Below are 15821 nucleotides of genomic sequence, written 5' to 3' on the forward strand. Positions count from 1 at the left end.
TTTCAGCGCGGTGACGAAGTCGAGAAACGTTTCGCCGGGCAGTTGTTTGCGGCTCGTGAACAGGTGCCGCTCGGCTAGCACGTTCGTTGTCTCGGCGAAAAGCCCGTCTAAAAACTGGAGCACCGTGTCGTACGTCGTTGCCGTCGCCGCTTCTGTCTTCGGCACCGTGCCCGAACCAGACGCCGTAACTGCGCCTTCCACTTCAAGCTGCTCTTGCGCGGCGAAGTATTTGCGTTGGCCCTCGATGCCGAGCGCACAGAGGAGCGCTGACGCACGTCTTTCGTCTTCCCAGCCGCTTCCGCCGGCCGCCTTCAGGTGAACCTGGAAAACCTTGTGCCATATATGCCAAGGAATGGGAGGCTTGCCGGGAGCGTTGAGGAACGGAGGAAGGTTTGCAAAAGGAGCCGCCATGTGTGCAGGAGGTAGGCCGTAGGCTCAAGCAGGAAGGTGGCGTCGTAGAGGGAGCCGGAGCGGGAACAAAGCGAAGTCAGGTCGACGCGCTTGTAGCGTGCAGGAAGCAGCACCGACGCGCAGCAGAAAAATGTGACCCGTAGCGTAGTGTCACGTACGTCGTGCTCTTCCTGGCGTCGCCTGTCGTAGTAGCGTAGCGGTTCAACTACCTCGTCGCCATGTGTTGTGTAGGGCAGGAGCGCGGCGTAACCCGCGGCGGGCCGGCGGAGAGGCCGAACGACGGGAGGGCGCGCGGAGTGACGACGCAGAGACCAAGCTTCGGCGAGACTGACGGGAGACTGCTCTCCCGCGTTTATTGCAGGCGGTTTTAAGGAGGGAGAAGAAAGGCTATTAGTCATCGAGGCACGGGTCACATGACCGGCATGACCACGCCGGATTGGTGGCAGCAAAGAGGCATGGCAGAGAGCCAGCTCCCCCCAGTAGCATGAATAGAGAGCACAACAGCACTGGTGTCTCAGCATGTCACCAGGGGTCGCACGACACAACACATTCTCCGGCTGTGCTTGTGCGCGTTGCCGCTGCCGTCGCGCTTCATAGTGATGGCGACTGTCACAGGAGTGAAGCGGCTGACAGCGAGCGTGCGCACCGCCACCTGATGGGGTTGAAGAATATCGTTCTAGCACAAATTCCGACGATGAGGCAGGCAAAAATAATGCGGTTTTTCATGAAATAAAGGTTTGTCTGTTCCGAGTACATTTTCCTTTTGTTGTCATGGTCCATTCAGTAATCCGGAATTCGGTTAACTCAGACATTTTCGCCAGTCCCATGAGATCTGGGTTGGTTAACAAGGTTTTACTGTACAGTCGAACCCGTTTATAACTAACTCGAAAGTGTCGCGAAAAGTGGTCGTTATATCAGTAGTTCGTTGTATATGGACTCGCCCTTAAAAACGTGCGCTTAGCGGCCAAGCCGTTTTTTTTTTTGTGCACTTTTGTTAAAGTGCTAACAACCCCTTCGGTGACAAGCTAAGCCTTTTCGCGTCATGAAGCGACGCCCGCTGCGTGCTCACGAGTGAATTAACCGCCTTTGCAATGAGCCGACACCGTTTCACCGAAGCGCGGTACCGCGACGTGGAGCCGATCATCCCTGGCTAGTTGCGTGCAGCGCGTCGTCTACTCGGGTCGCGGAGTCACTGCCGGGCCGCTTGCTGTATGCCGTATGCGTGCGTTTGTACGTTCTTCGCGCTTGCTTCACTCCGGACCGTGCACGGGTGCGGCGACTAGCCTCTTCGTTCAACGCGGCGAAAACAAGTATTTTCCAAGCAACGCGCACTCTACGTCTCCGCGATGCTCTCGCGGCCCAGCACGACGATGCGCGGCGCACTTGAGTTGTCACCTAGTCAAACATGCAGTATACGCTGGCTGTCAGTGCATCGACGTTTCTCGGTGCCCGCGCCGCTCAACAACAGCGAGCTAATTTCGTTTCTACAAAGCGACGCGCACTTTAAAGCGGTCTCGCACGACGCGGCGGCGGCGAACTTGCGAACGGCAGCATGGCTAAGCATGGCGCGCTCGTACCGCCGTCAATCCGCAGTGTACGGCGTAGTACGCCACACACGCAGCCGAGCAGATATCTACAGATGACTGTGATAAGGTTGTCGGCTATAAGGCATAATGGCACGTTCATCGACGGCCGCCACCTCGCCTTCGCTCTTTTCTGATGCTTATCCGCAAAGGCATCGCCGCAATCGCGCGGAAATCGTTATCACCGATCGACCGGTCTCTGCCGTTACCGGAAAGACGGACGACTTTTCGCGGCACATTGTGGCGTCGACGAGTTTAGGGACGCAGTGAACCTTTTTGCGATGGAAAGTTACCGCGATTATCACTTCAATTGCGTTTATGCCTTCTTGCGTTCCAAGGCATTGTTTGGTTCATCGCAGGCGGTCGTAGCTGCAGAGAACGGCGTCAGGAAAGGTTACTGTGCGAAAGCTGACCGCAAGGCTTCATGATGCCTACTATTTTTTTTCCCCACTGCCATTCTACCACTGAAGAAACGCCTGAAAAGTGAGCGACCTCGCTCGCAGCGTCCGAAATCTGCGTGCGGTGCTCGCCGATCTGGGTATCTTAGTCGCGAGTAAACTGGAGCGGGGCACGCGCGAGCGCGCGCCCCTGTCACGCTTTAGAAGGCATATTTTAACTTTTTTTCGCTTCGTATGCACCATATTTTTACCGCGACCGTGTCTGAAGTGTTCGTTGTAAAAGTAGGAGGCTTTGAAAAATGTTCGCTATATCTGGACGCAGCTTCAATGGTTAGCATATGAAAATCGTAAGTGCACCCAAATATGGTCGTTATAACCGATAGATCGTTATATGTGGGATCGTTATAAGTGGGTTCGACTGTAGTACCTCGACGACGAAGTAGAAGAGGACGTGTAAACTGTGGTTGACACCACTTTTGTTGCACCAAAGCATGTAAACAGACACAATTTGGCCTCTGCGTTGCCTCATCCTTTATAACACATCTCGGGAACACCACTTTGCAGCACCCCTCCGTAATACTGGCCTAGCCATAAGAAACGTTTTCACGTTGCCATCTCCTAAGTATGCTTAGCTATCCTCTGCAACACAATTTGGCCTCTGCATTGCCTCATCCTTCATAACACATCTCGGGAACACCACTTTGCAGCACCCCTCCGTAATACCGGCCTAGCCATAAGAAACGCTTTCACGTTCCCATCTCCTAAGTATGCTTAGCTATCCTCTGCAACTTTTTCTGGGATTTCGCTTGGAAGTACAGTATAGACCGCTTATAACGTAAGTCACCGGAGTCACGAATATCCGCACTATAAGCGGTACCCCACTGCAGTGAATCTCGGTATAACGAACTTCAGGGGACTGCGGAAAAATGTTCGTTATTCTGAAAGGTCGTTATAGTGAAAGCCCAAAAATTTACCATAACAATAAAATTTCAGTAACGCAAACGTCCTACCTTTTCAACGGTACGTCCTTGAACTCGTTTCTCACAACAATGCACACGTGAACGTCAGACAAGGCACGTTTATTTGAAATAGTCGGTGATCGTTTTTGACGGGTGCAGCGCAAACTCTGCGTCACGAACGATTCTAGACCGTCCGCATTTTTATGCGCCGCTTCGGTCGCTGTTCCGCTTTTTTCTATGAATATGCGGAGTTTCCTCAAAACGCATCTGTGGCTGACACGGACTCGTCACGATCTTCGGGCGCTACCGCGACATCGTCGTCCATGTCATCACTGCAATCCTTTAAGGCCCAACTGCATGCACGCGAGTTTTGAGCGACGGCCGACAGGATTTGCTGTCGCGGAGGGCCATCCATCGCCGTCGCTTATCGCGTCGCAGGTTTCTGGAAAGCCAGAAAACATCGCTCGTCGCCCGGAAGTGAGCATGACGATATCCGGCAACATGGCAGCATCTCTGACCCTCGCTTCGGTTGCAATTTGCTCGTGATGCTTCCAATCGGCGTGTACTTCAAGGAATGCAAGTTATAGACTACCTTCTTTACAGCCCCATCTCACGCGGAGAGCGAGGCAGCGGCCGTATTTTGTCGCTAATTTTGATCGACGGTTCGTTTTGATGTTTCGATGGTAGTTTGCTGCATTGGTGGTAGCTTGCTGCAATGTCAACACAGTTTGCAAAGTGCGACGTAGCGTAGGCAGCGTCCGCTTCCGGGCGCCCCATGGGATCACAGCAGATACTACTGTCACAGTTAAACATAAGATTGCGAAAAAAGAAAGTCACGAAACGCTTTTATGGCATCCTTATCTCAAACAAGACAATAATAAATTTGGCATGTCGTCATTCATCTACTCTGTAATTCTTTTTCGTAATTTGCCTGCGTGCACGCAATAGTTTTCAATCGAGCAACCGTGACACTTTGTCGCGAACATGTGGGTGCTCCCGTCGCGACAGCGCGACGGAGCCCGTTTGTCGCAGTCGCCTTCGCTCGAAATTCGCGTGCAATGCATGCGGTTGGGCCTTTACAAAACCTCATGCGTTGTCACCTCCGCAACGGAGCGGAAAAAAAAAGTTCTCCGCCTGCGTCTTTCTCCTCCCGCGCCATCTCAAGTTTTTGCGGGAGGTCGTCCGCTCTTCACGCTGCGTCATCTGCTACCTTACAGCTCTGACTGCCATGACCAATACACTGAAATCTAAGAATCCTCGCATTTCAGGATATAAGTTCGTAGTACTGAGGTGTTGTTAAGATTACACGGGAATTAAATAACGATTGTTATTCTGAAATGTTCGTTATTCTGAAGTTCGTAGTAGTGAAATATTTTTACATTGAACTATAAGCAGTCGGCACGGGATTTCTTAAAAGTTTGTTAATTTGAAATGTTCGTTAATGTGGTGTTCGTTGTAACAAGGTTTGACTGTATAACCAAAACATTTTTTAAAGGTTGCACGTGTGCAAAACATGACCAACAGGCAGGCGCGCGATTCCGACTATCAAGGCATGCGACTGGGACGCAAGTTTGCATCTGCTTACATTTAAAAATGTTGAACGGTTAGCGTCCGTGGACCTGCGGTGCCGACATAACGAACACGGAAAAAACGTGCCGTCACGGGAAGTCGTTGCGGTAACACAGTGCGTGTGCGCAATGTCGAAAACGGTGGCAACCACAAATCACCACTCGAGTGTTACACACGCACGCCCGTGTTTTCGTTAAGATGTAAGTCACCCTTTCTAAATACAACTGCAAAATGTTTCATTTACTCGGCACCAAACCGCAACTTCTGTAATCCGCGGCCGCTGACATGGCAGCTAGCGCTCGTTAGGCCTAGCGTGTGCGTTGCAACTTGGCATGCAGTCGCAAGAAGCTTGCCCTGGACAACACAGAGATCAAGCGTAGAAGAGATCGCACTCGTGAGCTAAACCGAGGGCATCACGCTTGAAACGAAGTTTCGGTTCGCGGTCGGGAGAACAGCCATGGCAACTATCCTGAAAAAGTCCTTCAAGCTTGTAAGTCCGCCTGCTGGTGGCAAAGGCAAAAGCTCAATCGCGTCTCAAAGCGTTGTTACTTGCGGGCAAATCGAGGTTGCACGCGCGATATCTGCGCTCTACGACGAAGCAACTATTTTCCCGACGGAGACAAATAGCGGTAACGCGGTCTTGATGCGGACTCGGGCGCCCGTACGTAGTGGAGCGCGCATGTCAAGCGGCCGAAGTAAAGGGGGCAAAGGCTTCTCCGTCGGCCACGCAACCGCTCCCCCTCCTCACCTCCTCACACCACGCACCCGTGCCAGGCTGCTGCCTCCCACCGCCATCGCTTTTTTTTTTCTCCCCCGCTCCTTGTTAATTCATTCCGCGTCCCCTCCTCCTTCGTAACGTCATCGCCACTCTCTCCCCCGCCAGTGCATCTCCGCTGAGAAGCATGCTCACTCCCTCGCATCTCTGAGAACGTTCCGGCAGCCGCATTATAACCGGTCTTTCATCTCGTGGGACTGCACAATAAGCGGTATGCGTATACATGGTGTTAAACGGGAGTCAGAAAAAACTGCATTATAGCCGGTACGGCACTGTAAGCGGCTACGTTATAAGTGCTCTGAGCTGTATTTGAAAATTATTCGAGAAAACTTTGAAACATATTCGATTCGATTTTCAGTCAAACTTTAACACAGTCAACCCCACTTATAACAATACCAGTTTTAACAATATGTCGGCTATAACAATGAAAAGCTTTTGTCAACTTTTGTACGTTTTCTATGGTAAAATAACCCACTTACTACAATGCCCCCATGCTGCATTATCGGTTATAACAATGAAATCTGCCTGCTGGGTGTCCGTGCTGAAGGTACTGGAACACAAAATCCTTGAAAAGAAAGAAAGCGAAAAATTCGAGCCGCTACACCCCCACCAATGGCCACTGCGCCGTCCTGCAGCCTTCTCAGGGCCAACAGCCTTACGTGCCTCTTCCACGCCTCCAAACAGCAATGGCCTACTCCGCGCCACCCTTCAAAACACGAATAGATTGCCCCAAGTGCACTGCCTGCGATCACAGTACGCTCGCTCGCCCCTCATTCTGTGCAGTTCTGCAAACTTCGCGTAAAACAAGCAAGACTGACGGACATGGAATTTTCTCGTGCCAGCCAGTGAGAATGACGTGGCGTGACAGTTGAGGCAATCTCACCACAGCGTTTCTCAAACTGATAGGCTGCCGCAGCAACCTGTGCGCAGCACGTCGCCTACGAAGATCACGCCGTCACTGCCAGGCGCTTTCTGTATCGTGCGTACACGTTTTGCTGTGAAAGTGTTCGTTACGTCATGCCCACCCCATTCCTGACCACAAAGAGACGTGGTGATAGCGAGCTGATTTTGTTCGTGAAGGCAACACGTCTGTGCGGCGCATTTAGCGGACTCGCACAAGGGCAGCAGGAACAGCAGCACAGCGCGTTTGGGTTATCGCCTATCAAATACGTGCAGTACGCACACAACTGCGCTAGGCCACATGCAATACCAAGCAGTTAGCTCAAGATGCTCACCATAAGTGCTGTCAGCGATTCAGCTGCACTGGCACGATTGCCGCATGCTGCTGTCACGCCTCCGTACATTTCCGGTGCTTATCCATTAAGACATCGCCGCAATGCGCCGTGACAGTGGCCCCTTCAGATTTTTTTATTAGCTTCACCCCATTGCAGGTAACTTCGCATTGCGGCAAAGCTGCCTTTTGACCTCTACTACAGTTGCTAACGGGTCGACTCGCAAAAGCGCTGGTTCGAACCTACAGATGCAGCAGAGATGGGGGCTTCAATTAATGCCGTTTTGGTCCTGCAGTTTGCGCAGGAAGACCAAAAAATCAGACACGGAAGAGTTTCAGCATCCAAAATTTCCTACATTCTTTTACACTGACATCTATGGGAGTTGTGACGGTGCCGCGAAAGCGTACAAATTTTCAAGCATGTCCGAAAAATCCGCAGTTTACTGTATTTTTTTTTTTTCCATGCAACCCGTTACCATGGAATTCTCGTGGCACTTGAATATTGTTATAAGCGGGTTTCGACTATATTTGAATTTGCTTCGCACCGGAAATTTGGCTATGGTACTAGGAATGTTTTCACAATCAAACCCACCAGTAGCTTCCTCCTGGCTTGTCCCACTTGCAGGCTCGCTCCCACTAGCAGCATAGCTGATGACAATATTCCAAGGAAGAACAAGCGATTTTTGGCTGTTTTTGACATGTGATAGTAAGTTTTTAGTGGCATCCAGTGAAATATTAATCGGCTCACATGTTCCCAGGAGCCTCATCTCGATATCAACGTTTTCTTAACGTATACAAAAAGTCTTTCAGGGCCCTCAAACTGACCACAGAGAAGAGTGGATTCCACAGCACAATACCTGAGATCCCGCTGCCGTTGCAACCATCATGGTGGTAGCTCCACTCTGTGTGCCAGTAGGGCCACCAGATGGATTTGCTTGTAACAAACCCGTTGGCATGGCAATGGCACCTCCAGGCACAGCTGCATGGCACAGCCAGATACACCACAATCAACATTCGATTTTCGGGCTCTCTAGGGACCATGAAATCGTCCAATAAGGTGAATTCATGCTTTTTTTACTTTACTCAGGTGGTCAACGGCCACATCCAAAATAGCTCTGAAGGCCTGCCAGTGCACTCATCAGAAGTTTCATTCCCGTCCATGTGGTACACTTCGCGGTCTCACATGAAGAACAAACTGTGGTGCGGCATGCTTGGGCAGTTCCTGGGTGTGTCCAGATAAGATCGAACACGAGGTCCCGGTCACCATTCCCGATTGTGATGAAATTTACTGTAGGTCTAGGCATTACACCCAGAACAATGGTTTCGCAGTTATTTTTGCGAAAAAAAATTTTGTTCGCCTGAAAAAAAATATACAAATTTTGGCCGCAAAAAACGCTTTTCCGCCAATTTCGCGATTTCTGAATTTTGAGCGCACCTAGGGAAAAAACGGTGCACTTCTTCGTCACAATATTTATTCCCCTTAAAGAAGAAGTGAAACAAAATCTTATGACTCTATTATTTTCTTTGCTTGTCGAAGCACTTTTGAAGAAAAAAATCACAAACTTGGCAAATCGCACAAAATACCTGTATTTCAGGAATTTATTGCTGCAAGCAAGTTAAAGTGAGGATAATAAAAATCGGTACATATGAACTTTGATACTTTCGCTCTCTTTTAAAATAATTTGCGTGGTTTTACCGCGTTCCGTATTACTTGATAATTGGGCTGAAACGTAAGTGATTTACCAAAAACGCCAAACTTTGAAAATGATTTTCTCAAAAAGGCCATTTTTAATTTTTTTTTAAATCCCTCTGATTGAAGTCAAGGGCGTCATCTACCATTGTGCAGAAAAAAACGTTGCATTATTTTTGTTGCTAACAAGTTATAGTGCGTCACATGTGACCATGCCAGCCTAGCGGCCGCGTCGTTCGTTATAAGGTTAAACTCGGATATCAGTTGCTAAAAATACTTGTACGCGACATAATCACAAATCAGCAGCTCCACACCAACAAATGCGCAGCCCGGTGTCATGGTTCAGCAAGCTTTGTCTTGCGATCAGCCGCTTGACAAACCCGCAGCAGCGGCCGCTCGATGCTGCGGGCACTCACATTACATGAGTGCCGCTTCGACGGCGGATGAGCTCCGCTTGCGCGTGAAAACTACGCTAAGAGGACGAATGAGATAAGGAATGCACCACTGTGAAAGTTAAAGGCCGTTAAGTGCCAACAAATGTCATAGTATGCAACGAAAACACTGCCGGCGATTTCCCAGTGAGCACCTTCAATACAGCACGGATGTATTTTTTTCCCCTGCTGTTATACCCGAAGCCGCATAATATCGTGATAAACGCTCGACTTGCGTTGAATATTCCATCTTCGGACGCACAACAATACAGTATTGTACAAGCGGTTCTTTAATGAAGCAAAGGACTTGGACACACTTCTTTTCACAGCCGGCTGACACAAGTGTTCTGGCACGAGATGAACAACTGCAGTTTGAGTTGCTCGACCATTGGAAGCACGTATGACAGCTTTCTTTAGATGTCAATGGCTTTCTTTTGTGTCATATGTTGCTCATAGAATGAACCTAATTATCTTTAGGCCATCAGAAGAAAGCAACACATGAGCGCACTACTGGAGGCGCTCACTGGGAAATCGCCGGCAGTGTTTTTGTTGCATACTATGACATTTGTTGGCACTTAACGGCCTTTAACTTTCACAGTGATGCATTCCTTATCTCATTCATCCTCTTAGCGTAGTTTTCACGCGCAAGCGGAGCTCATCCGCCGTCGAAGCGGCACTCATGTAATGTGAGTGCCCGCAGCATCGAGCGGCCGCTGCTGCGGGTTTTTCAAGCGGCTGATCGCAAGACAAAGCTTGCTGAACCATGACACCGAGCTGCGCATTCATTGGTGTGGAGCTGCTGATTTGTGATTATGTCAGTACAAGTATTTTTAGCAACTGATATCCGAGTTTAAGCCCATAACGAACGACGCGGCCGCTAGGCTGGCATGGTCACATGTGACGGACTATAACTTGTTAGCAACAAAAATAATGCAACTTTTTTTTCTGCACAATGGTAGATGACGCCCTTGACTTCAATCAGAGAGATTTAAAAAAAAATTTAAAATGGCCTTTTTGAGAAAATCATTTTCAAAATTTCGCGTTTTTGGTAAATCACTTACGTTTCAGCCCAATTATCAAGTAAAACGGAGCGCAGTAAAACCACGCAAATTATTTTAAAAGAGAGCGAAAGTATCAAAGTTAATATGTACCGATTTTTATTATCCTCACTTTAACTTGCTTGCAGCAATAAATTACTGAAATACAGGTATTTTGTGCGATTTGCCAAGTTTGTGATCTTTTTCTTCCAAAGTGCTTCGACAAGCAAGAAAAATAATAGAGTCATAAGATTGTGTTTCACTTGTTCTTTAAGGGGAATAAATATTGTGACGAAGAAGTGCACCGTTTTTTCCCTAGGTGCGCTCAAAATTCAGAAATCGCGAAATTACGGAAAAGCGTTTTTTGCGGCCAAAATTTGTATATTTTTTTTCAGGCGAACAAATTTTTTTTTTCGCAAAACTAACTGCGAAACCATTGTTCGGGGTGTAATGCCTAGACCTACAGTAAATTTCATCACAATCGGGAATGGTGACCGGGACCTCGTGTTCGATCTTATCTGGACACACCCTCCTATTAAAAGCGATCAGATGGCTGAAGATGCTAATCATCATAGCAACTAAAGGGGCCCTGCAACACTTTTCCAAGTAATCGTCGAATGGCTTCATCAAAAGAGCTTATTGCCTCACGAATAAACTGCCCCATTTTTTTTTAGAATCTGTCAAGTATGAGCGGAGTTACAGGAATTTGTCGCATACTTCAAGCGCTTTCTCTCCCTCTCCTTTCATACTAGCAAGTGGGCTGAGAGCTATGCAGGGACGGGGATGACAAGGGGGCAAGAAGATGCGTCCCTTTGTCGGCACGCGTCATGACCTTGAGCGCTTTCTTATTTTTTTTTCTTCGAACACGCAACTTACTTTCAGAGTGATCGTGTGTGCGCGGGCATGCGGCAGCATCTCGTGGAGGCCACAGTAACTATGCAGCTCACAATGCTCAAATCAGCCAATGGCCATGGACTTTGGGTTCATGGTGCGATCAATTGGGTTCGTGGCATCATTTGTCGAGAAAAGAGTTAACGATTTCTAGCTAATTTTAAGACTGCACCTCCTTTTTTTTTTTTTGTTGGGCGTGGTTTTGCTATTTCGCGGCGCACATTCGTGGAGCTTCGTGTTCAGCACACTCGACACTCATCCAAATTAATCAGGTTGCGACCAAATAAAACTGAATTAATGAGATTTTGATGCCATAAAACAATGCATATGGTTGCTGGGAACAGAAAATAAGTCCAATTTACTGTAAAAATATGGCTTAAGGGGAGACATATTTCTTTATTTTTGAATGAATTTTTATAAAACTTTCACAGCTTGTATACAGTATGTAGAACTTTCGTGAGCAACAACCCGGCTTGAAACTGACTTAATATGTTCAGAGTACCGTAACTTTTGGTTAAATGGGTTTACAACATCCATTCTTATTTCAGTGCATATAGTCCTCATTCTAGATTATTGTGATATGTCAATTTGCTTTGAAACTTTCACAGTTTAGTAGAAAATTCTGCTCCTAACAGTATAAAAAATACTTGATACAGTAAAACCTCGTTAATTCAAAGTCACTGGGACTGCGAAAAATCTTCGAATTAAGTGGGTTTTCGAATTAACGAAACATAAAAAAAGCAGGATGGAAGGAACTTTGAATTACTGAAAGTAATCAGAGGTGGTTGTTTGCTGTGCCTGCTAGTTTGCGGCTCCAAGGGTTATGTTTTCCAGCAATACCTGGCCCCAATTTTGCCGGAAACCCGGTGAAACGGCCGGCCTCGCTGCTGCCAGTGCAAAAAAAAAAAAGAAAGAAAGAAAAAAAACTGTTCCATGGTCAGCTGAAATGCGTGCCATTTGTTGTACCCGACTATAGGCTCAAAGTGCATGGCAATTAGTGTTGAATAATTTTGAAGTGAATTCGAATAGTAGCAGGATTTGAATATATGTGTAAAAATACTTTAATTTTTAAAATTTCTCATACTCAGGCAATATAAGATGCTCATAAAGTGAGTGAAGTGCAGAAGTGAGACTTCGTGCTGGTGCGGATTTCCCCTGACAAGGTGGTTTCACGGCACAACAGTCCCATGGTGCAGTGGAACCATCTTTCGGCAGGTTATATGTGGTAGAATATGTCTGTTCGTTCTTTTTAAATATAACATACTTTCAAATTTTAAATTAATGCCATAGCGAATTCAACAACTGTAATATTTCCTCACTTATTCGCACAGAACTATCCAAAAAGCTACTGCTAAAACTTGGCTTAACAAAAGTGTATTGACAAAATTCAAGGACATTTAAGGAAATTTAAGGGTTTTCATGGCCTTGAAGATGCTGTTTGAAAATTCCAGGGTTTTCAAGGGTTTCAAGGACCGCTGTGAACCCTGGCAAGAAAAACGAGGACAGCAGGAAAAAATGAAACAAGACACCACTGCACCCATGGTGTCTTGTTCGTTTCTTTCTCTTGTCCTGACTTTTTTTTTCTGCAGTTTTAACCTTCATTATTCAAGGAATATGGCGGCCTCAACGTGTTTGCGGCCTTTCAGCACTCTCAGCTCACTAAAGCATGGCCTCTGAAATTGGCACACGCTACTCAGAGATGCCATCGCTGACAGTGCAATTCGGACACCACCAAGTGCCACCCAATCTTATATGCCTCACGTGCCTTTGAGCACTATGATCTGCCCCAATTAACCGAAGTAGGACCAAATAAATCCAAATTAATGTGAGTTTCGTGCCACAGGCTTATTATGCACATGTTTGATGGGACCAGAAGGCACGTCCGAACTAACCAAATTTATGCATTAAAAGGAGCTGAACTAACGAGATTTTAGTGTATTTTGATCAGCTAACAATAGGGGAGCCTTCTCATGCAAAGGAAATTAGTGAAGAATAAGAATGGGCTAGAGTGCATACGACAGATGTTCTCAATTCATGATCGGCAACTTTCTACTGTCTTTAAAGCTGAAAGTGTACAGTACTCGGTGATTGAAATGTGAAAATTTAGGGCTATGTAATGCACACACTTCTGTTGCATGCATTTTCAGTTCGTGTTGTATCGTCGTAATTTTGACTCGAACCCTTACATCAGAGCCAACATTACCTTCAGTGGCCAGATTTGTAGTGACATGACGCAGTTATCTCAAGCAATCACTCATAGTAGTCTTTACACCAAAAATTGATGTCCAATTTCAATCCATGAGGACTGCACAACCATTGCATTTCGCCAGTATACTAGTACACAAAGAACAAACTTGGAGGACAAAATACCGTAGAATCTCGTTAAGGGGGGACACTGGTTTTAGAGATGAAAAACCGTGGAAAAAATCAGTTTTCGGAATATAGTATTTTTGTAACATACAGGCATTACCGCAAGTGCTGACCAAGTTTCTTACATCTTGGATTGATATTTCAGCCCCAACAGCAATTTATATCACCAAGACAAGCTAGATTCCGATTGAGAAAAGCACAAAAAATGGGCTCTTTTATTGACATGCTGCTCTGAATGACATATCTGCAGCAGTAGGCATGCAGGTTATGTCCCTGGTGGCGACTAATCATCTCACAAAAATATTTCATTATCTTCTATTACATGTGGTTCAATATGAGCTTTATCTGTTTTCTTGCGTTTTCTCAAAACAAGCTTTTACTCCCCCCGCTTGTTTGGTGCGACAATTGCTTGAGCTTTAGAATAGCTACAGCTGTAACGTTTTTTGCTGTATGAAGCTAAACGCATAAATCTTGAAATGCTGCAAGCAGATTCTTTCTTCTCTTCTTCTATAATTTTCTAACCTGCCTTGTTCTTGATCGTTAGTAGGTGTACTGTAAATGCTAAATTTCAATGGGCTGCTAAATTGCTAATTGTTGTTGGATTTGAAAACTGCTTGCAGCAGTTCAATTCTTATTCATTCTGCTTTCCACTCATGCATTAAACATAACTTTCTGCCAAGTTTATTATCATCTATTGTCTCACCAAATAATAGTAATTAACATTTAATTATCTCAATCATTCTTTGAGCCAAAGAAAAAATTACTGCACTTTTAAAATCAGCACAAAAAATACATACAGTAAAACCTCGGTGATACGAATCTTGCGGGATCACCAAAAATATTCGTATCATCCGAAATTCGTATCAACAGAAAGTATGAAAAATGCGACAAAAGAAAGCTGGCGTACGACAAAAGTCAAGAGACGAACTTTCGTTGAACTCTTGACTGAAGCTGGCGTACATTTCCATTTATTTTTTTTTCACGGCCGCAGCAAAGTCGCGAACAGCTCCGAATGATTGCCAGTAAAGTTTTTAGACGTCTACAATCATACCTGCACTCAATATACCGCCCGTGCGTGCGTGTGTAATTATTGAACCAGGTGCGTTCGTGGATGACCGACTCGACCGATCTGCAATGCGTGTGTGACCCGCGACAGCAAGTGTCACCTTCCAAATCTTAATATGCTTTTCCGCATGACAATGGAGTACTGCGGCGCAAGTAACTTAAGGAGCGCTTTGATGCAGTTGATGAAGGCCAGAAAATTTCACAACAGTGGTCCTACGTTATTATTTTCTCATCGCGGTGGTGTTGGTGATGTTTTTCGAGAGATTTACGGCCATGCCCGCAAAATTGCGTCCCCAACAGTCGTGCATGTTGCCGTTGTGAGGCCTATAGCTCCTTCGCCACCGTCCTTGTTTTCTTTCGGTCCTCGTCCACCTTTCATAGGGTGTCTGATGCACGCGGACATTGTTTGAATGGAGGACATGGCGTGTAATCTAAACGCCAAGGCACACGGAGGCGCATTAGGGCCTCCAAGGTTCGCGCACACAATCTTGGAGGCTACGACGCGTCACTGAAGGTTTATTCTCATCACTGTGTGAGAAAAGACTTTTTTACACCCCGCGCTTGCGTTTCTGCGCCCCCACCTGCTTGGCGTGTCTTCGGCGACAACGCGGACAGCACTTCTTCCTACCTGCGCGGTAGCTCACGTTCGTATCAAACGTCGCGGGGTGAAAATCTGTTCGAAGCAACCGTACTCCATTACATTGAAGGCCAACGGGCCTTGGCCGGGGCCAAATATAAATATTCTTATCACCCCGAAATTCATATGAGCCGCGATCGTATCACCGAGGTTTCACTGTATATACCTGTGCTTTTTTAATTGAATCTAATCAGAAAATGAACAAGATAGCCCCAGGTACCATGTCCCCTTAAAAAAAAATTACGTGGCAGAATGTTGTGAATGAAGTAGGACTTCATGCAAGTGAAGCCCTACTTGTGGTGGTCATAGAGCATGCAGAAAGTAAAAAAAAAGCAGGCCAAATGAACCGTAGTAATTGGTGTAAGCAAAGCTATTGTGCACATTTTGCTGCAGGGACTTGCCATCAAAACTTTCCACTAACTGCGTGACATCAAAACCCATTGCAAGCCACAGAACCAAGTTGCATGAAAGAGAGGTGGCAACACAAATTATGGTGCCTTTATTAGCGGTGGCCAGCCAGGTTTTCAATACTATTTTGAGACATCGCATGTGTGCATAGCATCCCAAGAATCAAGCTGGGTGTGTCCAGATAAAATCGAACACGAGGTCCCGGTCACCATTCCAGATTTTGATGAAATTTACTGTAGGTCTAGGCATTACACCCAGAACAATGGTTTCGCAGTTAGTTTTTCAAAAAAAAAATTTCGTTCGCCTGAAAAAAAAAATATACAAATTTTGGCCGCAAAAAACGCTTTTACGTCAATTTCGCGATTT

General features: G+C 46.5%; 1 protein-coding gene across 1 annotated transcript in view; it reads right to left on the reverse strand.

The window, feature by feature from the left end:
- The window catches only part of LOC119399228 (uncharacterized), a 249351-nt gene that overhangs the window by 85808 nt on the left and 147722 nt on the right, over positions 1 to 15821 (reverse strand). Inside the window, 1 exon segment of the mRNA XM_049417583.1 lies at positions 7784 to 7905. Coding sequence (XP_049273540.1) covers positions 7784 to 7905 — 122 coding nt within the window.

Source organism: Rhipicephalus sanguineus, chromosome 7 (assembly GCF_013339695.2).
Source record: "Rhipicephalus sanguineus isolate Rsan-2018 chromosome 7, BIME_Rsan_1.4, whole genome shotgun sequence".
Lineage (NCBI taxonomy): Eukaryota > Metazoa > Arthropoda > Arachnida > Ixodida > Ixodidae > Rhipicephalus > Rhipicephalus sanguineus.